Source organism: Dendrobates tinctorius, unplaced genomic scaffold, assembly GCF_039654945.1.
Source record: "Dendrobates tinctorius isolate UK_male_01 unplaced genomic scaffold, ASM3965494v1 ptg000060l, whole genome shotgun sequence".
NCBI lineage: Eukaryota > Metazoa > Chordata > Amphibia > Anura > Dendrobatidae > Dendrobates > Dendrobates tinctorius.
This window is the reverse complement of record NW_027361728.1, coordinates 8,277,664-8,304,235: the sequence shown is the minus strand read 5'-3', so window position 1 is coordinate 8,304,235 and position 26,572 is coordinate 8,277,664. Positions and strand designations below refer to the sequence as shown.

The 26,572-nt window shown below is 41.0% G+C and overlaps 1 protein-coding gene across 2 annotated transcripts in view; it reads left to right on the top strand.

Annotated features, from left to right (window-relative positions):
* Positions 1-26,572, top strand: part of LOC141092486 (probable cation-transporting ATPase 13A4) — a 260,800-nt gene that overhangs the window by 17,315 nt on the left and 216,913 nt on the right. For both annotated transcript variants that reach the window (XM_073578658.1, XM_073578659.1), the window contains exons 4-7: positions 1,424-1,494; positions 1,826-1,906; positions 3,766-3,835; positions 25,588-25,722. In XM_073578658.1, coding sequence (XP_073434759.1) covers positions 1,424-1,494; positions 1,826-1,906; positions 3,766-3,835; positions 25,588-25,722 — 357 coding nt within the window. The remainder of the gene's footprint in view (positions 1-1,423; positions 1,495-1,825; positions 1,907-3,765; positions 3,836-25,587; positions 25,723-26,572) is intronic.

The window sequence follows — 26,572 nt, the reverse complement described above, 5'->3', positions numbered from 1 at the left end:
AATCCGCCAGGTTTTGAAAAAAACGGATCCGCAATTTTTTTTGAGGATCCGTTTTTTTCTCCATTGACTTCCATTAATGGCGGATTGTGACGGATTGCCGTCCGTTGCATCCGTTTTTTTTGCGGATCCGCCAAAAGTTGCTGTCCGTCACCATCCTCAAACATTTTAAAACGGAGCTTGCAACGTTTTTTTCTGTGGCGGATCCTCCAGACACTGTTTTAACCCAAAATTCTTTCTGGGTGCCGGACGAAAAAAATTCTCTCTTTCTCTCTCTCTCTCTCTCTCTCTCCTTTTCCGGGCTGCAATTCCTTTAAAATTCTTCTTTTGTCGGATCCGTCAAAAAAACGGACGGGTGGCATCCGTTGTCATCAGTACTACAACGGATCCGCCATCCGTCCTTTTGGCGGATTATGACTGATGCAAAAAACTGAAGTGTGAAAGAGGCCTAAGTGTGACAGTACCTTTAGGTGTGACCCTAGTCTTTGGCAGAGAGAAGTATATCGCTATCAGATTCACTTGGCATTAGCTTTAGTGTGAAAACAAAATGATTTTATGTGGGAATTCAAACTGCCCAATTCTTATCTTCCATAACATCATCTGCTGTGGTGGGGTACGGAGGTCTCCATACAAAACAGCTGGCAGGTTTAGCCTAATGTGTGTGGGGTCCTAATTTGAGTGACAGCTGTAGTCAACAGGATTGCATAAAGCTTAATCCCTTGTTTCCCAGTAAATCTCCATAGTTAATATCAATTCTTACACCATGAAAATCTCCAAATAGACTAGAACTGATTCATACATATCCTGAAGGAATAACAGGGGAATGCCACAATATGGAGTTCTAAGCAAAGATGCTCCAGAATTGTTATCTCGTTAGGAACAGCAGATATTATTTCTGCATTTGCTGGGCTTAGAATGAAATGGGCTGAGATTATAATTAAGAATACACTAGGATAATATGACTTTTTTGGGGGGGGCTGACAGGACAGATTATAGGGAATCTGTCACTCAGCCTGGTGTCCATATGATAGAAAGGTTCTTGCAGGCAAAGTACAGAGAAAGAAGCAGATCCAACACTCCAGGGCAAAGTGAATCACGAGGACATGCAGTGTGAATTTCATACAGAAAGTCTAGACACTAGATTGTGGCCAAAGTCAGAAAGAAGAGCCTGTGTGTGCCACAACCAGGATGGATCAGAAAGTAATGAAAGATAGAAGATATGAAATTCAACAGAAATGGGTGGCTCACTATATCCTCCGATAGGACTGCCCTCCAGGAATCTGTTGTGTAGGACTAACTGTCCAACATGTTACTTTCATGTTTAATATTTTTGTCTGCATCTAAATTAAGATTGCGTGCAAAGCTGTCCTCAGTAGTGGATGCGGTCATATCTAAAATTCAAAATATGACACCTTAAATCTTACAGGTTAAATTCATCAGAGTCCAGAAAATTCGATATGTATGGAATTTCAGTAAAAAAATGTTCCAAAACATAGGGTGAGTTCTAAGGTCTTACATTTATTGTCATAAAATTGTAAGGTAGCATTCATGGTGTCTTAACAATTAGGGTGACAGTAACTATAAAACTAATCTAACTATAAATCTAATGCACATCGTACATGAGCAGCTAAAAATGTATAACTATCAATTCCATTGCTTCATTGTGGAAAAATAAAACCCATATGCTAACTAAAGTACCGTAAGCACTGAAGATAGAAAATGTGGCTGGTACATTCTGGTAAAATTCTGGATTACACAATTTCAGTTATGTTGTTGCTTACCTGGACAACTTTATCAGTAGCTAAATGTGAGGTTTTGCTTATTTCAGCACTTTGGAGGATGAACATTCTTGCTATAGCATACATTCTAACTATGCATCTGGCTTATTAGAAGAGGAGCAAGCTATAAGGTAATCCTTAAAAAGCATTCAAAATGCATTTAGTAAAGTAGAATTACATGGTGGAAGGTTTACAAAGGAAAATAAACTTTAGATCAGTATTATTATGTAATAGAAAAAACTGTACAATGTACACAAAGTGCAATACGAAATGCATAGTTGCCAGAACAAATGTTGTAGCCCTCTAAGGGTATGTTTCCATGGTCAGGAAACGCTGCGGGTTTGACGCTGCGTCCAGTCGCAGCATCAAACCTGCAGCATCCAGATGTTACAGCATAGTGGAGGGGATTTCATAAAATCCCGTCTCCACTATGCGTTAAAAGACGCAGGCGGCAGACATATGTAAACAGACATGCAGCGCGTCTTTTCAGAATGCAGAAACGCTTCTTCGCCGCACCGTAAAATTCCCATAGACAATCATTAGATGCGGTAAAACCACATCTAATGATTAGTCACATGCGTAGTAATTGCGTAAATGCAGCTTACTATGCATGTCTACTAATTAACATAAGGTCTTACCTGTCCCGACGCTGGAAGTCCACGTCCACTACAATTTTTGCGATAACTTAGCTTATCGCGGGAACTGCCATGCACGTGACCGGGGGTTATCTCCGGTCACTAGGCTAGTTCTCACGTCAGATGACCTTGAGAACTACAGTGTAGGTGTCTGCCGGAGATCTCCGGTGGTCATCTAAAAGCTTGGCTACATCTGGATGTCATGCATCCAGATCTAGCAGAGCTGGACTCGTCGTGGGACACTCGTTATTAGGACTACGTCGAACAGGAAGTATTTGTGTTGGTTTGTTATTTCTTTTTTTTTTCAGGAGATCGAGGGCCTCACTTGGATTTGGGCGTGCAATAAAAATATGGAAAACTGTGCAGTGTTTTATTTCACTAAAATACTTTTTTCTGGCTGTGTCTTTTTTTTAACCCTTAACTATAGGATTAATAATGGAGAGGTGTCTTATTGACACCTCACCATTATTAACCAGGCTTAATGTCACCTTACAATCAAAGGTGACATTAACCCCTTATTACCCCATATGCCACCGCTACACAGCAGTGGGAAGAGAGAGGCTAAGCACCGGAATTGGGGCATCTAACAGATGCGCCATTTCTGGGGTGGCTGCGGGCTGGTGTTTTTAGCCAGGGGAGTCCAATATACATGGGCCCTCTCTAAGCTATGAATATCAGCCCGCAGCTGTCTGCGTAGCCTTTCTGGCTATAAAATATAGGAGGACCACATGTCATTTTCTTGGGGGGTCCCCCTATTTTAATAGCTAGTAAAGGCTATGCAGACAGCTGCGGGCTAATATTCATAGCCTGGGAAGATCCATCGGTATTACCCCCTTTCCCAGGCTACAAATATTGGCCCCCAGTTGTCGGCTTTCCCTCTCTGGCACAGAAAATTGCATGGGAGCCCACATCATTTTTTGGGGAGGTCACCATATTTTAATAGCCAGATAGCTAGATATATCTATAGATACATCTATCTATCTATCTATCTATCTATCTATCTATCTATCTATCTATCTATCTATCGATATATCTGTATCTATACATATATCTATCTATAGATATATCTATAGATAGATAGATATATTTATAGTCCTTCAAAGATGAAAGCAGCACACCAGGAAGACTCCAGTTAAAGTGCTATTTATTAGCCCATGTGGCTCATTAAACAAGGGGTACCAACAATTTTGACCACGTGTGTCTATAAGAAGGCAGGCACAGTTGTATTATAAATGCCACATGGTGTGATAAGTGAGGGGGCTGGAACATATTTGCATTGGAACCTTGAAGGATACCTTTAGTTACAATTCTACCTATAATCATTTCTATTTTATTTTTTTGCCAAATTATTTTAGGAGGTTAGTGTGTGGACAAAACACCATTGAAGTTGAGCTTGTACCGGTTTGGAAACTCTTCATTTTTAAGGTAAATGTATTTGGTTCATTTTCCTAAAGTATAATGTAAATTATTTGCTCATTGGTAAACACCTTTAAGTAGAGGTATAAATGTGATATGACTCTGAGCCAATGATGACTTACTGTAACATCTGCCGTTGTTGTGGGTGATGGTTGACAGCATCAAACCTATATTATTCCTGGGACTTGTGGCTCTGGCCAGTCTAGAAGCTACAAGAATAATCCTGTTCATTTTAGTTTCTAAGTGTTGTCAGTGGGGTTTGGGGACCCCTGGTCAAAATTACCATTATTATGAACAGTTAAGCAAGCTGAAGATGAAATAAAAATAATCTTTATTTTTATATAGCACTAACATATTCCACAGCGCTTTACAATTTGCACACATTATCATCACTGTCCCAGATGGGGCTCACAATCTAAATTGCCTATCAGTATGTCTTTGGAATGTGGGAGGAAACCCACGCAAACACAGGGAGAACATACAAACTCTTTGCAGATGTTGCCCTTGGTGGGATTCGAACCCAGGACTCCAGCCCTGCAAGGCTGCAGTGCTATCCACTGAGCCACCATGCCATCCGTGATTGCTAAAAAGCCTGAAGTTAAAGATGACACATTTCCTTTGTATTTTAGGCAATATATACAGTGGGTACGGAAAGTATTCAGACCCCTTTACATTTTTTAATCTTTGTTTCATTACAGCCATTTGGTAAATTCAAAAAACTTCATTTTTTTCTCATTAATGTACACTCTGCACCCCATCTTGACTGAAAAAACCCCTAGAAAGGTAGAAGTTTTTGCAAATTTATTAAAAAAGAAAAACTGAAATATCACATGGTCATAAGTATTCAGATCCTTTGTATTGAGTAGAGGCACTCTTTTGAGCTAGTACAGCCATGAGTCTTCTTGGGAATGATGTACCAAGTTTTTCAAACCTGTATTTGGGGATTTGCTATTCTTCCTTGCAGATCCTCTTCAGTTCTGTCAGGTTGGATGGTGAACGTTGGTGGATAGCCATTTTCAGGTCTCTCCAGAGATGCTCAATTGGGTTTAGGTCAGGGCTCTGGCTGGACCAGTCAAGAATGGTCACTGAGTTGTTCTGAAGTCACTCTTTTGTTATTTTAGCTGTGTGCTTAGGGTCATTGTCTTGTTGGAAGGTGAACCTTCAACCAAGTCTGAGGTCCAGAGCACTCTGGAAGAGGTTTTCATCCAGGATATATCTGTACTTGGCCACATTCATGCTTCCTCCAATTGCAACCAGTTGTCCTGTCCCTGCTGCTGAAAAACACCCCCATAGCATGATGCTGCCACCATCATGTTTCACTGTTGGGATTGTATTGGGCAGGTGATAAGCAGTGCCTGGTTTTCTCCACACATACTGCTTAGAATTATCACCAAAAAGTTCTATCTTCATCTCATCAGACCAGAGAATCTTATTTCTCATAGTCTGGGAGTCCTTCATGTGTTATTTTTTAGCAAACTCTATGCGGGCTTTCATATGTCTGGCACTGAGGAGAGGCTTCCTCTGCCATAAAGGCCCGACTGGTGGAGGGCTGCTGTGATAGTTGACTTTGTGGAACTTTTTCCCATCTCCCTACTGCATCTGTGGAGCTCAGCCACAGTGATCTTGGGGTTCTTCTTTAACTATAAAGATAAGAGAAAAAACGGGCAACAAGCCCTAGCCAGCTCACCAACCACCACTGAAGCGCGGAACTTCGTCCAGACTGACGTGCAGCAACAGGATAAGAAAAGGCGTTCCAGCTTCTAAAATGAATCCTTTTTATTGTTCAAATGATTAAAACTTGGTACATGGTATAACTCGTCATATTTAAGTTGATGTGCTGTCACGGCACTGAGTCAAACAACAATGCGTTTCGACCCCTCAATGGGTCTTTGTCACAGCTGAATATTGATTACTACCCATAATACTTATAGCTTCAAAGGGCCAATGAATCTACAAGAAATATATCAGATGATCCTTTTCAGAAGGTCCTAGACAGCGAAAGCGTATTTAGCGCATGTTGCTATAATTATTCATCAATGTGCCTATCCAACTTAACATGAAAAACAATCATAAAATAAAAATATATACAAAAAAATTCAATTGTACTAAAAACAGAATAACCTAATAATAGTACCTAATGGTATCTAATTTCTTTTATTTAGACCCATTGGATGTCTTATTCCCAAATTATAGATCCAGAATGCCTCCCTAGTTAGGAAGCGTCTTTTGGTGTCCCCACCCCATTTGGGGTTTTTCAAATGTTCAATACCTGCAATCTGCAACGATCTTATATCCCCTTTATGATGTGTAATAAAATGTTTTGAAGTCATTGATGTATTTCTGGCCCCCATGCTATTATTTTCTATGTCTCTAAGATGCTCAGATACACGCATTTTTAATTTTCTAGTTGTACAGCCTATGTAAGTTAAATTAAACTCTTTACAAAAAATTTTATATACTACATTAGTAGTATTGCAGTTGATACTTTTTTATGTTATTAACTTGTGTGTCATCAACTCTATTAAAGGTTTTGGTATTCTGAGCGACTTTACATATTTTACATTTGTGAGCACAACCCTCATTTGTGGACATCGGGCACTCAGACCATCCTCATGGAGTCGGTTTCTAACCATTTGTGCAGACACATGCACATTTGTGGCCTGCTGGAGGATATTTTGCAGGGCTCTGGCAGTGCTCCTCCTGTTCCTCCTTGCACAAAGGCGGAGGTAGCAGTCTTGCTGCTGGGTTGTTGCCCTACTACGGCCCCCTCCACGTCTCCTAGTATACTGGCCTGCCTGTCCCCTGGTAGCGCCTCCAGCCTCTGGTCACTACGCTGACAGACACAGCAAACCTTCTTGCCACAGCTCGCATTGATGTGCCACCCTGGATGAGCTGCACTTCCTGAGCCACTTGTGTGGGTTATAGAGTCCGTCTCATGCTACCACGAGTGTGAAAGCACAACCAACATTCAAAAATGACCAAAACATCAGCCAGAAAGCATTGGTGCTGAGATGTGATCTGTGGATCCCTCCTGTAGAACCAACTCCTTTATTGAGGGTGTCTTGATAATTGCCAATAATTTCCATCTGTTGTCTATTCCATTTGCACAACAGCATGTCAAAACTGATTGTCAATCAGTGTTGCTTCCTAAGTGGACAGTTTGATTTCACAGAAGTCTGATTTACTTGGAGTTATATTTAAGTGTATATATATATATATATATATATAGAGAGAGAGAGAGAGAGAGAGAGAGAGAGAAAAAATTGGAAGAGCACCATCGAATACCTCAACAATATGCACGCTTCCCCAATCAGCAGACAAAATGGCTCCAATAACAAAACAAGTTGAAAAAAGGAGAAACGGGGCATGGCCTGAGCTCAGCTGGATGGTGGACGTGTGAGCTCAGAGCTCCTGCGTGACCAGTCAGACAAGCAACCAAAAATATTGGAAAAAAGGAAGAACATGGATTAAATTAATCCCTGAAGTTGTTCACAACCTTCCTGGAACCGTTTGATATCATTTTCTAAAGTGTGGGACTTGTTTTTCACCTGCTACAGCTGACTGAAATAAGCGGTGAGTGAAGCCAGGATATTGGCGGGAAGCCAGTGTCAAGAGTCCGGGAGTCCCCCCTCGGTGAGGTATCACTGGCCTTTCCAAGGTAGTCAGAAGCTGTGGAGGAAATAAAAGGACTGCCACCATTTTACCTGTGAGACCGGGGAGCCCAAGGAGTTAAGCGGTGTCGCAGTGAGTGAAGCTGCGGTATTGGCGGGAAACTGGTCGCAGAAGTCTGGGAGTCCCTCCTTAGTGAAGCTTCAGTGGCCGTTCCAGAGGAGTCAGGAGCTGTGGAGTCTGCCGCCGCTGCACCTGAGACTAAGGAGACCGAGAAGACCAGCGTTGCTATGAGATAAGTGGAGCCGGCGCCGCCATTAAAAGAGCGGGAAAGTGAGGCGCCGCTGTGAAGAAAAAAAGGTGGGAAAATCACCGCGCTGAGGTAAACAGGAAGCGGAGGACAGGAGAAGCAGAAACAGAGCCGGAGGAGGAAGACATCTGATAGAACAAAAGCAGGAAGAAGAAAGAAGAGTCAGAAAGGAGTGAGAGAGAGAAGAAGCAGATAATAAAGCTGTGAGTGCTGGAAGAAACAGAGGAAAGCAGGAAGATACCGGAGCTGCTACCAGAAGAAGGGGAGACTCTGGGAAAAGCTGCTAGACGTCTGGTACACATCGTAGCAAGGAGGAAAGGCATAAGTAGCTATATTAAACCTAAATAATAGCCCTGCTGTTGCTGTGGGATGCAAAAGAGTTAAAAAAAACTCTGCGCTGCTGGAGATATGTAATTAAATCTTGTGGCTACATTGTGGGGTGGAGGTTCCTGTCAGCAGAGAGAGGCCTAGTGAATCCTACATAAAAGTGGTGGTAAGCACATAAAGAGGAGTGGGGAGGGCATTGGAACATAAGGGGTGCCTGGAGATAGTGCATCTTAACAATACCAGCCACAACTGGTGTCAGGAGTGTGCAGACTTATTCTACAGGGGGAGAGGATTCCCTTAGGAGGCACCATACAAATGAACTGGTGCATTATACTGTCGCGGCCTCCTTGCACATTTCTGGGGGACTGAAACTCCAACTAATATCCTCACAATCTATTGTGAAGGGAAGAATCCAGCCTGCCAGCTCCTAGTTCATCGATATCACTTGTGGGACACATATTGACTGGTATATATTATATATTGCTCAGTTTTTTGTAACAGTTCTTATTAATAGTTTATAAGTCTATCTTTGGATCTTTAAATGGCATCACTTGCTTTATATGCCTTTATATACTGCTTATAATAAAACACAGGATTAGAGTGCTGGAAATCTGTTGTGCAAAGCCAGGTGTCGCACTGAGTGAAATAGGGGGTGTAGATTTACTATAAGACCCTGCTATAAACACTAGTGTGGAGGCTGGTTGTTGCATAGGGGATTCTTAACTTATATTCACAAACCTCAATAATAAGTGGAGTGACTCTGCCTATAAGTTTTGACTCCCAACACAAAGATTGGCATTGCCTTTCTGTTCTACCCACCACTACACAGAGACCTCATTAACAATTTATATTTGTAAGTTATATTGAATTTCCTGCCATAACACCACCAGCGCTTTACAGAATGGCGACTGGGGGCTTGAAATTTAAAGGACAAACTAACAGAGCACAAAGGACATGGAATACTGCAAAAACAAAGTTATCTGGTGACCCATCTAATCTGCTTAGCCCAACTAAATCTAGATCGCCTATCAAAAGACATGAGGGACATGAGAGCCCCTCTTCGAACACCTCAAGTGCCTGTCATGGTAAAGGGTCACAAGGGAAATCGACACACAGAGATTTACTCCCTGACTTCCAGAGTAATACACAAAAATCTACTATAAAAGAGGGTACAAATATCGAAACAGGCAACAAAAGAGAAGATGGTATTGATATGACACGTTCTAGCAAAAGGAAAAGCTTAGGAAAGGGGGCTCAGGGGATTGGGGCTACAACCTTGGATTCTGACAGTACCTCAGGTGAATCTCTGATTAATGGTAGCCCGACTAAACCCCTTCCAAAAAACGGTTGCCCAGGATCCTTCCACCAAACTATCCCCTTGCTTGATATGGTCAATTATGAGGCCTTGTTGGCCTCAGATAAACAAGTCTCAGAGGGAATCTTGGCCAACTTTTGCAAATCTTTAAAAGACTCCATTACAATGGGTTTTGAGTCACAGAGAAGCTTCATGCAGGAGGTCTGTGATAAGTTTACAAATAGATTCGAGATCAATGAGGAGAGAATTGGGAAAGTGGAAGCAAAAACAGAGTCACTCTTAATCCCCCGTTACACACTGCGATATCGCTAGCAATATCGCTGTAAAGTCACTGATTTTGTGACGTTCCAGTGATATTGCTAGTGATATCGCTGCATGTGATACTTACTTCCGACCTGCTCCCCCGCTGGTTATCGCTGATCGCGCGAGAAGCTCCTGGACGATTCCTCGTCGGTCACTTCCTGCGGCGCTTCCTGTGGCGCCAACGAGCGACGCGTGGAGCCGGGCGGGAGGACGCAGGATCGCCGCGTCTGACAGGTAAGTAGCGATCCCCGACCCCAGCGATGTCGCTAGTGAGATCTGCCTGTGTGGCAGCTCACTAGCGACCACCTAGCGATGCACCAGCGATCCTGACCGCGTCATACCCTTACAACAAAACTTAGATCTGAGGGAGGAAATCACATCTCAGAAATCCAAACTCACAGATCTAGAAGATAGGAGTCGACGCAATAACCTGAAAATCAGAGGAATACCAGAGACAGTCCTGCAAGACGATCTCTCTAATTACACAAAGGCCCTGTTCAAAAAGGCAGTCCCCTCTTTATCAAATTTACAGCTGACAATTGATAGAGTCCATAGGTTGCCGCGCCCACGGGGTATACCGCCAGATAAACCGAGGGACACTATCTTGCGTTTGCTCTTCTTTGAAACCAAAGACAAGGTTCTGAGATTTATAAGAGAGCGTGGTGTCTTCCCGGCTCCTTATGAGCACATAAAAATTTTTTCCGACTTCTCCAAAAATACAATGGAGGCGAGGAAAGTATTTCGGGAAGTTACTACTAAGCTAAGGGACTTGGAGCTATCATATATATGGGGGTTTCCGACCAAACTCTTTGTTTGGTACAAGGGGAAGAACATCCCACTACTAAATATAGATGAAGGTCGGGATTTCATTGCCTTCCTTCACAAAGACCTTAGGGATAAGGGTTGAATGTACATATTAATAATTCTGGTTCTTTCCTTAGAGTTACTGGTTCTAACGTATTGTAATATTACAGCATATTTTTATAGACCTTGGCTGGTCATGTAGGACCTTTGCTGCATTTTTTTTTACCCCCGAACTCAGAAGAGAATCCACAAGTGTTGGTTTCCTTCAAGAGAACTCCATTTATTTGTATTCATTTTTTCTTTTTTGCTCTTTCTTTGTTCGTTTTTCTTGTATTACATATTCCCCCAGACTACGTACCTTGGTTTGTGCCCTAGGGTGGGAACAGATGGATATCAATATCCTCTCATATAAAGTCAGAAGCCTTAATAGCCCTTATAAAAGATACACAACATGGAAAGAAATCAAGCTATATCAAGCCGACGATGCATGTTTACAAGAAGTAAAGTTGGCGATAGACAACCACTCCACTTTCAAGCACAAACAATACCTTCGCATTTTTAAAGCATTGGGTGAGAAAAAAAGAGCTGGTGTCATAACCATTATCAGCAACAGAATATCGTTCCATCTGATCAGTGAGGAGGCCAATACTAGAGGTCGATACCACATTCTTACGTGTACGATCAATGGCAAATTGTTTACAATTGTCAACATTTATGCCCCTAATAAAAAGCAATTCCCTTTTTTTAAATAAATTAATTAAAAAAATTGACAGAGTTAAGAAAGGGGAATTGGTGCTGGTTGGTGATTTCAATATTGTGCCTGATAGACATATGGACTCGTCCTCCCTAGCACGACTATCATCTTCCTTCTTGAATAATTGGCTAATGAAAAATGAGCTATTTGACGTCTTCAGGTGCCTCAATTCGTCATCTTGGGAGTACACACATTACTCCAACATTCACAATTCCGCATCAAGAATTGACCTTTTTCTTACTAATATCTTTTCATTGTCCAGATTCAGAAAGGTGGAAATTTTGAACAAGTCCTTCTCCGATCACACCCCGCTCATGGCAAAATTTAATGTAGGGCCCTCAACACAGAATACTTTTCTTTGGAAAGTTAATCAAACTCTGCTCAAAATTCCCAAATATAGACAAATTATAGAAAAAACATTAGTGACTATTTTATTGAAAACTCTTTAGGGGAAATTACTCCATTTACCTTATGGCAGGCGCATAAGGCTGTTGTTCGTGGATATTTAATGCAGCTCTCTTCAAGATACAAAAAGGAAAGGAGAGAAAAAATAATCACGCTACAATTACAAATAGAATCCAAAGAAGAGCAACAGAGCAGTCTAGCTACTCCATCCCACGCCCTTCGTCTAGAAATATTAAAATTACGACAAGAGCTTAGCTCACAGATCCTGACCGAATACGATTCAGCTCTTAGGGCTTCTAAATTTATTTCATATTCATCATCTATCAAGCCAACGAAACATATGATGGACAAGTTAAAAAGAGAATGCGCAATCAGACGAGTACACAAGATTCAATCTCCATCAGGGATTGTTAAATCTCACCCGCAAGACATTGCGGATGTTTTTGCGGCATATTTCAGTGAGCTGTATAACTTAAAAAAAGACCCCTCAACTCCAATTCCGGACCAATTAGCGATTGATTCGTTTTTGGCTGGTTTAAATCTCCCGCAAATAGACCAGTCAGATTTAAGAATACTAAACGGTCCTATTAGCATTGAGGAGATTACCAATACTATCAATAAGTTGAAACCACTAAAATCCCCTGGTCCTGACGGTTTCACTAATGAATATTTCAAAACATTCTCTAGTCTTATTTCCCCGCAATTAAAAAATCTATTCGACCATGTATCCACTACTGGCTCCTTCCCAAAAGATATGCTAGAGGTCACCATAATAATGCTTCCCAAGGAGAAAAGTGATTCAGAAAAAATTCATAACTATAGGCCCATCTCCCTTCTCAATGGGGACATAAAAATTTATTATAAAATAAAGGCGGATCGTCTCAAAAATGCCCTACCACAATTAATAACAAATGACCAAGTCGGGTTAATTACATGTAGGCAGGCACCTGATGGAACCAGGAGAATTCTGAATTTACTCCACTTGATCAAGACTTCAAGCGTTCCTTCTCTGTTCATGTCTCTAGACGCAGAGAAGGCGTTTGACAGATTAAATTGGTTATATCTTAAAAACGTTTTAATTAAATTCGGATTCGACAATAAATTTGTGTCCATCAGTTTCTCCCTATATGCTGAGCCAAATGCTAAAATATACATAAATTATCATTTTTCTAATCCTTTTAATATCTCAAATGGCACCAGGCAAGGGTGTCCACTTTCTCCTCTGCTCTTCGCATTGGCAATTGAGCCCCTTGCCGAAGCAATCAGGACTAACACTCTCATTTCAGGAATAAACACCAGATTGCGTTCCCATAAACTCATTCTCTTTGCAGATGACCTTTTTGTTTCTATGACAGATCCAATTAAATCAATTGAGGCCCTGATGACTGTCTTGGAGCAATTTTCTAAAATCTCCTTTTTTAAAGTCAATATACATAAACCTAAAATCTTGCCATTTAATATATTACATAGTGATATTAAGGAGGTTCTGTATAGGACTAAATTTCAACTAGAGAAGAAAAGTTTGGTATATCTAGGCATTCATATTTCTAGTAATTTCCAATCAATTGTGGCTACTAATATTGCTTCTCTCGTAGACAAGATTACTAAAGACTTTGTGCATTTTAATCTTCTTGATCTTACCTTATTTGGCAGAGTCTTGGTAATAAAATCTTTTATATTATCCAAGATTTTATATATCTTTAGGACCCTCCCCCTACAAATTCATGCAAAACTAATAATGAAAATTCAAAATCTGATAAACTCATTTGTATGGGGAAACAAAAAACCAAGGGTTGCAGCCAATATCTTGTATAGAAGGAAAACTAATGGAGGCCTAGCCTTACCAAACATCTGGGCGTACTATCAGGCAACTCTGATTAGGCACAGCCAGCAATGGTTTAGGGAGGGGGAATCCCCATCGTGGATCGACTTGGAATTGGCTTCAAACACTTATGCTCTATTACAAGATTTATTTTTCACCTACATGCTAAAACCTTCACTTAAAAGCCATAAGCACCCAATTTTTCATGCTATTCTTGAGGCTTGGAAGAAATTTGCCAAATTAAAGAACAAGAAAGATAAACTCTCTATTATACAAAACTTTCCCCTTAAATTGCTTACAGGGATATATAAGTTTTCTTTACCCAATATGTGGTTTGATTCAAATATAAAAAAGGTTGGAGATATCTGGGACGGTACTTGCATCGCCTCCTTTTCCAGGATTAGAGATAAGTTTCATCTGCCATCAACGGAGTTTATGTCATATATGATTCTGAAAGACCACCTTCAACTATTATTGAATAGTAGATCTCTAAATTTGGAAAATATTTCCTCTTTAGTGGGCAATCCAACATATAGGAATAAATGGAGCCTTAGAAATATTTACTTACAAATTATCGGGGATAATACTTTCTCTAAAAACTGCTATATGACAAAGTGGGAAGCAGATCTTAAGATGACATTTCAGGAACATAAATGGGAATCGGCAACAAAATATTCTTATGGCTCTACTACTTCTATGGATTTGCATGACGCTTACTTCAAGCTTATGGTACGGTGGTACTATACACCGACTAGGCTTTCTCACATTTGCAAAGACATCTCTCCGCTATGTTGGAGAGACTGTAAATTGCCGGGTAATCTCTACCACATTTTCTGGAGTTGTCCGAGTTTAAGAACTCTATGGACAGAGGTGGGAAATCACATAAATTCCATATCTTCAGTTACAATAGATGTTACTCCTAAGATGGCACTCTTGTCTCTGGACCTGGAATCCATTAGTCCCTCAATAAAGTATATAATAATTCACATTTTCCTGGTTGTCAAGAACTCCATCGCCTACTGGTGGAAAAAAAATCGAATGCGCCTTTGTTCTCAGATATCATTGACTTTGCGTTCACACAGTCTCATGGAGGAGAGGATAGTTTTTAACAATAATTCACTGAATAAATATCTTAAATGGGAAGTACAGTGGGGAAAAAAAGTATTTAGTCAGTCAGCAATAGTGCAAGTTCCACCACTTAAAAAGATGAGAGGCGTCTGTAATTTACATCATAGGTAGACCTCAACTATGGGAGACAAACTGAGAAAAAAAAATCCAGAAAATCACATTGTCTGTTTTTTTTTTCATTTTATTTGCATATTATGGTGGAAAATAAGTATTTGGTCAGAAACAAAATTTCATCTCAATACTTTGTGATATATCCTTTGTTGGCAATGACAGAGGTCAAACGTTTTCTGTAAGTCTTCACAAGGTTGCCACACACTGTTGTTGGTATGTTGGCCCATTCCTCCATGCAGATCTCCTCTAGAGCAGTGATGTTTTTGGCTTTTCGCTTGGCAACACGGACTTTCAACTCCCTCCAAAGGTTTTCTATAGGGTTGAGATCTGGAGACTGGCTAGGCCACTCCAGGACCTTGAAATGCTTCTTACGAAGCCACTCCTTCGTTGCCCTGGCGGTGTGCTTTGGATCATTGTCATGTTGAAAGACCCAGCCACGTTTCATCTTCAATGCCCTTGCTGATGGAAGGAGGTTTGCACTCAAAATCTCACGATACATGGCCCCATTCATTCTTTCATGTACCCGGATCAGTCGTCCTGGCCCCTTTGCAGAGAAAGAGCCCCAAAGCATGATGTTTCCACCACCATGCTTTACAGTAGGTATGGTGTTTGATGGATGCAACTCAGTATTCTTTTTCCTCCAAACACGACAAGTTGTGTTTCTACCAAACAGTTCCAGTTTGGTTTCATCAGACCATAGGACATTCTCCCAAAACTCCTCTGGATCATCCAAATGCTCTCTAGCAAACTTCAGACGGGCCCGGACATGTACAGGCTTAAGCAGTGAGACACGTCTGGCACTGCAGGATCTGAGTCCATGGTGGCGTAGTGTGTTACTTATGGTAGGCCTTGTTACATTGGTCCCAGCTCTCTGCAGTTCATTCACTAGGTCCCCCCGCGTGGTTCTGGGATTTTTGCTCACCGTTCTTGTGATCATTCTGACCCCACGGGGTGGGATTTTGCGTGCAGCACCAGATCGAGGGAGATTATCAGTGGTCTTGTATGTCTTCCATTTTCTAATTATTGCTCCCACAGTTGATTTCTTCACTCCAAGCTGGTTGGCTATTGCAGATTCAGTCTTCCCAGCCTGGTGCAGGGCTACAATTTTGTTTCTGGTGTCCTTTGACAGCTCTTTGGTCTTCACCATAGTGGAGTTTGGAGTCAGACTGTTTGAGGGTGTGCACAGGTGTCTTTTTATACTGATAACAAGTTTAAACAGGTGCCATTACTACAGGTAATGAGTGGAGCAAAGAGGAGACTCTTAAAGAAGAAGTTACAGGTCTGTGAGAGCCAGAAATCTTGATTGCTTGTTTCTGACCAAATACTTATTTTCCACCATAATATGCAAATAAAATGAAAAAAAAACAGACAATGTGATTTTCTGGATTTTTTTTTCTCAGTTTGTCTCCCATAGTTGAGGTCTACCTATGATGTAAATTACAGACGCCTCTCATCTTTTTAAGTGGTGGAACTTGCACTATTGCTGACTGACTAAATACTTTTTTTCCCCACTGTATGGAATTCCAAATTTTTGTAAAACTCTGTTGCTACTCATGGGCTACATTTAATATTAGTTACACATGTTCTAAGTCTGGAAGGAAATGTTATTACCTTTATTTGTTTGCAAATGTCTTTGCACTAGAGCGGAGCTCTCCATTTTTTATTTTCCCCTATTTCCCTTGTTATTCCCCTTCTTTTCCCTTTAAATTTTAAAACTAATAAAAAATATTTAAAAGAAAAAAGGAGAAACAGCACAAAAAAACTGCAAAGAAAGTGGACTTTATTGCCCTGTGATGTGGCAACGTTTCGGATTTTAAAATCATTTTACATCCGAAACGTTGCGACATGACTGGGCAATAAAGTCCAATTTCTTTGCAGTTTTTTCAACATATATATATATATATATATATATATATACATATATATATATACTAGCTGAAGAGCCCGGCGCTGCCAGGGCATAGTAACTAACTGTGGTTAGTTATAACAAATTATAATTATCCTCCATCCCATAGTTCCGTTCCCATATACCCATCATACATATCCACCATCCCATAGGCCTATGCCCATATACCCATCATACATATCCTCCATCCCATAGTCGAGTGCCCATATACCGATCACACATCCTCCATCCCATAGTCCCATGCCTATATACCCATCATACATATCCTCCATCCCATAGTCCCGTGCCCATATACCCATCATACATATCCGCCATCCCATAGTCTCGTGCCCATATACCCGTCACACATCCTCCATCCCATAGTCCCGTGCCCATATACATATCCGCCATCCCATATATGTGTATATGTGTGTATTGGTGATGATGTCATAATGGTTGCCATAGCGATGATGATGTCTTAATAGATTGCCATGGTGACTATGATATCCTTAAATAAGCGGTAGTTCACAGTAACAGCACCCCATGTAGACAACTGAAAGCACATGTCATATCCATTGAGTCCCTCTTGGCAAAAAGTCCAAACAATGTAGAAAAGTGAGGACAGCACTTCCCAGGTGGGTGAAAGTCAATCACTTTATTCTGCCATTTGTTGTGACGGTTTGATCTATACAGATCTTTAGCAAGCGGTGACTATGATGTAATAATAGGTTGCCATAGAGAAGATGATGTCATAAAGGTTTCCATGGTGAAGATGATGTCATAATGGTTGCCATGGCGATGATGATGTCATAATAGGTTGCCATGGTGACGATGATTTCATAATAGGTTGCCATGGCAATGATGATGTCAGAATGGTTGCAACCTATTATGACATCATAGTCACCATGGCACGGGACTATGGGATGGAGGATATGTATGATGGGCATATGGGCATGGAACTATGGGATTGTGAATATGTATGATGGGTATATGGGCACGGGACTATGTGAAGGAGGATATGTATGATGGGTATATGGGCACTGGACTATGGGATGCAGGATTTGTATGATGGGTATATGGGCATGGGACTATGAGATGGAGGATATGTATGATGGGTATATGGGCACTGGACTATGGGACAGAGGATAATCATTATAATTTGTTATAACTAGCCACAGTCAGTTACTATGCCAGGGCAGCGCCGGGCTCTTCAGCTAGTATATATATTTATTTCAAATATACAAAAAGAAAAATGGTCCATTGCAAATATTTGAGCACATATTTAGATTTGTGTGCTCCGATAACCTTGACCAAAATTTCAGCCCTTAATTATCATGTTACAATTATGGCTTATTCACTATTATCATTAGGAAAGGCCAGGTGAAGCAGATTTCCCAACTTAATAAAAATCCAGCCTCCTCTAACCTTGTGCCAAAAACAGCATCCATGGGTTCTTGTAAACTGCTGTGTTGTGAACACTTTTGACCTGGCTTCTGAGTTTGGACTCCCTCTGGTGGTTGCTGCTGGTAATGGAGCTGGTCTGGCTGACAGAAGTCAATCACCTGAGGAGGATGATTGTAGGTCAGGTGTTACAGACTGGAGAGATTTAAGTGAGCAACCTTCCCTCAGTGGTTGCCGGTGATTTGGTTTTCTTCATGAGCATTTTGGAAGTCTGCTTGCCTCCTGCTTTGTCCTGCATCTTTCAGATAAGTTATTTGTCTGCTTGAATCTTTTTGCATTTGATCCATTTTTTGCTTTCCTCTGATTTCTGCTTTGCTGGTGTGAGTTCAGCCTTGCTGGGACCTGTGCTGGATTCTGTTCCATATGCCACAGCTCATGTCAGTCTTTTCAGTATTTCTAATCCCCTGTTAAATCAGTATCTTTTGTTTTGCATCCAGTTCACACCAAAGTTCTGATTTAGTAGGGGAGACGTCGTGTGGCCTCAGTATTTTAGCATATCAGACGTGTTGGATTTTTTCTTAGGGTTTTTTGCATGATTGCAGACAGTATCCTTTCCTGTCCTGTTCTATCTAGACAGTTTGGGCAACATCATTTGCTTACTCTATTTTCTGCCTGTGTTTTGTGCCTCATCTTGTCTTACCGGCAATATATGTTCGGGGGCTATCTATTCCTTTGGGGTTCTACTCCGGGGCAGTTTAGTTTTCCCTTTTCTCTCTTTAGGCTTAGTTAAATCTTTGGCTGTGCCGAGGCGTCTAGGGCATCGTAAGTACATCCCACGGCTAATTCTAGTTGTGTTGTAAGTTTAGGGGTCTACAATCTACTAAGTTACCAACCTCTCTGGTTATCTGGTTGCCTAGCCTATTCCCCTGCTATCCTCCTCGGTTACCTAATCATAGCACTGCTGCCTAGCACTCTAAAAATGATGACATCCTACAAAGCAGGAGAAGGTTAAAAGATCATAGCAAAGTGTTTTAAAGTTGCCCTTTCCTCAGTTTGAAATGTAATTAAAAAATAGCAGTTAACATTTACAGTGGAGGTCAAGATAAAGTCTGGAAGATCAAGGAAAATTTCAGTGAGAGCTGCTCGGAGGATTGCTAGAGAGACAAATTAGAACACCGGATTGACTGAAAGATTTAGCAGACTCTGGAGTTGTAGTATATTGTTCTACTGTTCAGAGAAACTTGTACAAATATGGTCTTCATGGAATAGACGTGAGAAGAAAATCTCTCCTATGTCCTCACCATAAAATTCAGCATTAGAAATATGTAGAACACCTACAAAAGCCTGATGCATTTTGGAAATAAGTCCTGTGGCTGATGAGGCTAAACTAGAAATCTTTGGCCACAATGAACAAAGTTATGTGTGGGAAAAAAGGGCACAGAATTTCAGAAAAAGAACATCACCCCAGAATGGATCTACCTGTGGCAAAACATTTCTGTATCCCTGATCACAGCAGCATGGATATGAAATTACTGGTATTGAAAGGTAACTTCACATCTCAGAGAGAGAGACGAGTTTGGGAGTACAAATTTATGACGAACTTTGACACTCTCAGTGCTGGAATGAATGTGTCGCATGGATTTATGTCTTTTTACATCAATTAAGGAATTTCCTTTTAAAACCTTGCAGGGCAACACAGAACTAGACCCCAATCAGAGGACCATAAAACATCCAGACTCCTTATCTATGAACTGGTCCAATGTTTATATTTATGTTTCTCCCTCTCCCATATTGATAGTTCTGCTTCACGTCACTTGTCTTATCTATTGCATTTTTTCTAGGCTGTATTGTGCATAAATATGTGACTTCAGATTTTGTATTAGTCTAGCCTGATGAAGAGACCTGAGTAGTCTCGAAAGCTTGCAATGTATTACCATCTTTTCAGTTAGCCATTAAAAGGTATCAACTACTGAGGACTCTCAATCCTGAATATTTTTTTAACATCACCCCAAACATTAAGAATGGGGGTGGATAAATCATGCTTTGTGGTTGTGTAAGGGAGGGACAGGCCTGTAGTCATGACCTGTATTCCGGTGGCAGCTGCGTCCAGTCCTCCCCCTACATGAAACATTACTCTTCTCCTCGGCATACCTGCATCTCCAGATTCAGCTTCACCCGGGCACTTCCCAAGCCATAACGGTCCCTCTTCTAGGCGACCCCCATCAATGGAAACACAGTCCGAGACAACTTTAACAGTTTCTTTACTTAGGATTTCACACGTTACATACACAGTTGGTACATTATAACATTTGCATGCTTCCTCATCTTTCCCTTGCTTGTTGTCACTTCTGTGCGGTACACGCCCGGACCGGATCGTACTAGACTGCTTCCCAGTTCCTTCCAGGCCTGACCTCACTATAATGACATTTCCTTCAGCCTGTTTTGTCCCAGACACAAATTCATCAATGACTACTTTTGGTGACCCCTGGTGAAGCATCCGGCCCATCTGTACCGATCTTGTCTAAGCTCCAACTTTTCATCTCCTTAGTCCAGCCAACTTATGCCCTAAAAGCATTGGCTCAGGCGGTAAGACGCCACATCTTCCTTTTCCTGTTATGACCCACTGCTATGACATGAAGTGGCTGTGGTTAACGTGGGCTATAACGACTTAACGTTGCATCACTGCCAAGCTGTCTGGGCCTATAGCCCAGGTGGACACTTGGGCGCCCTGGCCCCTTCTGACTAGACCACTCTTCATCACTAATCTTAAAGGGGCTTTACACATAGCGAGATTGCTAGCGATATCGCTAAAGTGACACCGATTTTGTGACGCAACAGTGATATCGCTAGCGATCTCGCTACATGTGACATTTACATCCAACATGCCCCCGCTGGATATCGCTGATCGCGCGTGAACGTCCAGGGCCATTTCTTCCTCGTTGGCGTCCCGCTGGCGCCGACTAGCGACGCATGGACGCAGGCGGAAGTCGTCATCATCGCTGCCGTTTGACAGGTAAGAACGAGCACCGAGCATCGCTGGATTGCTGCTGCTTTGCTGGTGAGATCTGCCTGTTTGGCAGCTCACTAGTGACCATTTAGCGATGCACAAGCGATCCTGACCGGGTTGTATCGTTGTCGGGATTGCTGGCGCATCGCTAAAAGTAACGGGACCCTAACTCTCAGAGCCCCTCCTACAATTAACCCTCTATGAACCTCCTATCAGGCCCCACTAGTATGCCCCCATCTAGTGGCCTGCAACATAATTACAACTACCCAGTCTATAGGGGGAACTATGTACTACGAGTGCCCTCCTCTAATGTCCCAAGATGGATTCACTAACTTTCCCTAACTATACTGTACATATACAAAAGACACATAATATATATGCAATACTATCATACAGGAATACAAGGCAATATATTACAGTTTTCTATATAATGGTAACACATTCAAGTGGCAATACAATAAGCAATACATACAGTTGTGGCAAAAAGTATTGACACCCTTGCAATTCTGTCAGATAATACTCAGTTTCTTCCTGAAAATGATTGCAAGCACAAATTCTTTGGTATTATTATCTTCATTTAATTTATCTTAAATGAAAAAACCCAAAAAGAATTGTCCTAAAGCCAAATTGGATATAATTCCACACCAAACATAAAAAAGAGGGTGGACAAAAGTATTGGCACTGTTCGAAAAATCATGTGATGCTTCTCTAATTTGTGTAATTAACAGCACCTGTAACTTACCTGTGGCACCTAACAGGTGTTGGCAATAACTAAATCACACTTGCAGCCAAAAGAGAATGAAGCAAAAAGCAAAACATTGATCATTTCACACAACTCCAAAAATGGGCCAGACAAAAGTATTGGCACCCTCAGCCTAATACTTGGTTGCACAACCTTTAGCCAAAATAACTGCGACCAACCGCTTCTGGTAACCATCAATGAGTTTCTTACAATGCTCTTCTGGAATTTTAGACCATTCTTCTTTGGCAAACTGCTCCAGGTCCCTGATATTTGAAGGGTGCCTTCTCCAAACTACCATTTTTAGATCTCTCCACAGGTGTTCTATGGGATTCAGGTCTGGACTCATTGCTGGCCACCTTAGAAGTCTCCAGTAATTTCTCTCAAACCATTTTATAGTGCTTTTTGAAGTGTGTTTTGGGTCATTGTCCTGCTGGAAGACCCATGACCTCTGAGGAAGACCCAGCTTTCTCACACTGGGCCCTACATTATGCTGCCATTCACACGGTCAAGCAGTCCAGTGCCAGAGGCAGCAAAGCAACCCCAAAACATCAGGGAACCTCCGCCATGTTTGACTGTAGGGACCATGTTCTTTTCTTTGAATGCCTCTTTTTTTCTCCTGTAAACTCTACGTTGATGCCTTTGCCCAAAAAGCTCTACTTTTGTCTCATCTGACCAGAGAACATTCTTCCAAAACATTTTAGGCTTTTTCAGGTAAGTTGTGGCAAACTCCAGCCTAGCTTTTTTATGTCTCGGGGTAAGAAGTGGGGTCTTCTTGGGTCTCCTACCATACAGTCCCTTTTCATTCAGACACTGACGGATAGTACGGGTTGACACTGTTGTACCCTTGGACTGCAGGGCAGCTTGAACTTGTTTAGATGTTAGTCGAGGTTCTTTATCCAACATCCGCACAATCTTGCGTTGAAATCTCTTGTCAATTTTTCTTTTCCGCCCACCTGTAGGGAGGTTAGCCACAGTGCCATGGGCTTTAAACTTCTTGATGACACTGCGCACGGTAGACACAGGAACATTCAGGTCTTTGGAGATGGACTTGTAGCCTTAAGATTGCTTATGCTTCCTCACAATTTGGTTTCTCAAGTCCTCAGACAGTTCTTTGGTCTTCTTTCTTTTCTCCATGCTCATTGTGGTACACACAAGGACACAGGACAGAGGTTGAGTCAACTTTAATCCAAATCAACTGGCTGCAAGTGTGATTTAGTTATTGCCAACACCTGTTAGGTACCACAGGTAAGTTACAGGTGCTGTTAATTACACAAATTAGAGAAACATCACATGATTTTTCGAACAGTGCCAATACTTTTGTCCACCCTCTTTTTTATGTTTGGTGTGGAATTATATCCAATTTGGCTTTAGGACAATTCTTTTCGTGTTTTTTCATTTAAGACAAATTAAATGAAGATAATAATACCAAAGAATTTGTGTTTGCAATCATTTTCAGGAAGAAACTGAGTATTATCTGACAGAATTGCTGGGGTGTCAATACATTTGACCACAACAGTAGTTGTACATGTAGTTGTACCGCAGGCAATTATTATAAAACACATCTGTAAACAAAAAGAACTGACTGGAAGACAATCAGAGGGAAGGGAAGCATGAAAGACATTATATCTTACCCACTTACAGTTGTGTGGCAAAGGAAACCTTTTACAAGTAAAGGGAAGAATACATTGAGTGAAAATTCAACAAATTATTGATACAAACATAACACCATCTGTGAAAAAGCTGAGGTTGAAAAGAGAATAGCTTGCACATATGGGCAATGATCCTAAGCACTTGTCAAAATCCACAATAGACTACCTCAAAAGGTAGCTAAAGATTTAACAATGGCCCTCACAGTCTCTTGATCTAAACATCATTGAAAATCTGTGGCTAGACCTCAAAATAGCAGTGCATGCCAAATGACCCAGGAATTTCACAGAACTGGAAGAATTTTTAAAAGTGAGAATGGATGAAAATCCCTTAAACAAGAACTGAAAAACTCTTGTCTGGCTACAAAAAGCATGTCATCTTTAACTTTTGGTCATTTAGAGATCATTTCATCTTCAACTTGACTGTTCACAATAACAGTAATTTTGACCAGGGGGGCCCAAATTTTTACCTGCCACTGTATATAAACCCCCGAGTGCCTGTTCCCACTATCATTCAACGTTTGTGCTAGCTAACTGACTTTACCTGTGTGCTGTGCATTTGGTGTTTCTTACTGACATCCTATTTCTTGACCTTGGCTTGACATTAGACTCTGTCAGCGACATGTAACATGCACGCGCAGGAAGTGTGTCATTACCTCCTCCTATCGGAGCCCGTGTCACATGACCCCGGGTCGCCGATGGGTTGGCATGACAACCCTGGGTCACAAGAAGACCCTTGTGGTTGTCATTGCTGGATCGCTATGAGCGCCGCCTGATGGTCGGCGCTCATAGCAAGTGAACATATCTGCTACATAGAGCAGGGATGCAGCTCTGGTCTATGTAGCAGAGACGATCGGACAACTGCAGCTTCAAGTCTCCTATGGAGACTATAGAAACAAGTAAAAAGTAAAACAAATGTTTTTAAAAATATTAAAAAAATAAAAAAAATAAAAGTTCAAATCACCCCCCTTTCACCCAATTCAAAATAAAACAATAAAAAAAAAATCTAATATACACATGTTTGGTATCGCCGCATTCAGAATCGCTCGATCTATCAATATATAAAAAGAATTAATCCAATCGGTAAATGGCGTAACGAGAAAAAAATCGAAACGCCAGAATTCCTTTTTTTGTCGCTGCAACATTGCAATAAAATGCAATAACGGGCGACCAAGAGAATGTATCTGCACCAAATTGGTATCATTAAAAACGTCAGATCGGCACACAAAAAATAAGCCTTCACCCAAACTCAGATCCTTAAAAATGGAGACGCTACAGGTCTCAGAAAATGGCAACTCATATTGCAATTTTGACCAAAAAAATAAAAAAGTTATGGCTCTGGGAAGAAGGGGAGCAAAAAATGTAAATGCAAAACCAAAAATACCCCTGGTCGTTAAGGGGTTAAGAAATGTACTGATGTATTATTTAACACTATCAGAAATTAGCATTGTTAGGTGGGCTCATTCCTGATAATCAGATTGCAAATCATTATGTATGCTACATTTCTATTTATTATTAAAATGCTATAAAGGTCACATTCACACATTCATTATTTGGTCAGTATTTTACCTCAGTATGTGTAAGCCAAAATCAGGAGTAGGTAAAAAAAAATACAGAAGTGGTGATGTGTTTCTATTATACTTTTCATCTGATTGCTCCACTCCTGATTTTGGCTTACAGATACTGATATAAAATACCGTACTGCCCAAATACTGATCATGTATACATAGCATTGAGGTGATTGGCCAAAAAATACCTCCTTCAATAAACATTATTACTGCATATGTATGTACAGTATGTTCCCAGCTCATGACAACCCTCTTTCAACCAGTGCAGGGATCTGCTGACAAACAGCTCTCCCTATCCACAGATATTCATTATTTGAATGGATGATAATATGAAATGATAGTTTTTTATGCATTGGACACTGCACAGCATCAATCTTGCTGCCAGTACCTTCCCCTCACAATCAGCAGTTTGCTGGAAGTATAGGAAGCCAAACATAAATAGGTTGATTTCTGTGGTGGCTTCCATCTGAAAAGGAGTTATCTTCATTAGACAACCCTTCTAGGTACTGAGGAACACACTAACTGAATAGGTTACATGCAGGCACTGTGCACATCTAGCCTAAGATTGAAGATGATTGTTTATTATTCATCAACAGTAGTTTCACATATTGTTTTTGTGCATAGGTGGTAGATTTGTTATACATGTACCAGTTTGCTGCTATTATCCTGATGCTGGTAGAAGGATATCTGGGTTACGGCTTGGCCATTCTTGTGCTGTGTATCTGCAGCATAGCATTATCACTGTTTGAGCATCGAAAGGTAAAATAATAAAAAGAATAAAATGTTTTTCATTATCCATTGTTATGGCTTGGACAACTTTAGACAAAAGTGTCTTTAAAGGGAATCTGTCACACTTGTGACGCTTTTAAACTATTACTATGGGCATACAGGTAAAAGAATAGTTAAATAAGTCTTGCCTGAATGCCTCATACTTTCGGTCTAGATGTTGAGAAACACACTTTTAATGTTTTATGTTAATGATTTCTTCCAGGCTCCAGGGTGTGCTTTGCCTAGAAGAAATCCCTGCCTCCTCTCTTCATTAAAATACCACTCCCCTCCCATGCATGTCACACTGACCTGTGATGTGCAGTTGCGGCGCTGTAATTCCGCGCATGCGCTGTGCACTCCCATGGTTATGGATGCCTTGTCTGCCCTTCTATGGGTAGGGTTTCCATTGATCTTCTACATAGGTGAGTCTCTACTACTACACCACACGCCCTGGAGACTGGAAGAAATCATTAACATAAAACATTAAAAGTGTATTTCTTAACATCTAGACCGGAGCTATGAGGCATACTGGTAAGACTGGTTTAATCATTCTATTGCCTGTATGCCCATAGTAATAACTTAAAGGCATCCAGGGGGTGACAGATTCCATGTAACAATTTATTTTTTATTACAATTTTGATGTTGTAGAGTTTGCACATGTAGGATGGTGTTCTCCAGCAGTTCCCCTGCTTCCATGTCAAATAAATTCAAACAGCATTTGGTTTCCTGAACAGAACTGTTGCAACAGTGGCACACAAATGGCTATTTTAATAACCAGATAAGGGAAAGCAGATAGCTGTGAGCAGGTCTTATGCTTGGAAGGGGCCAATATCCATGGACT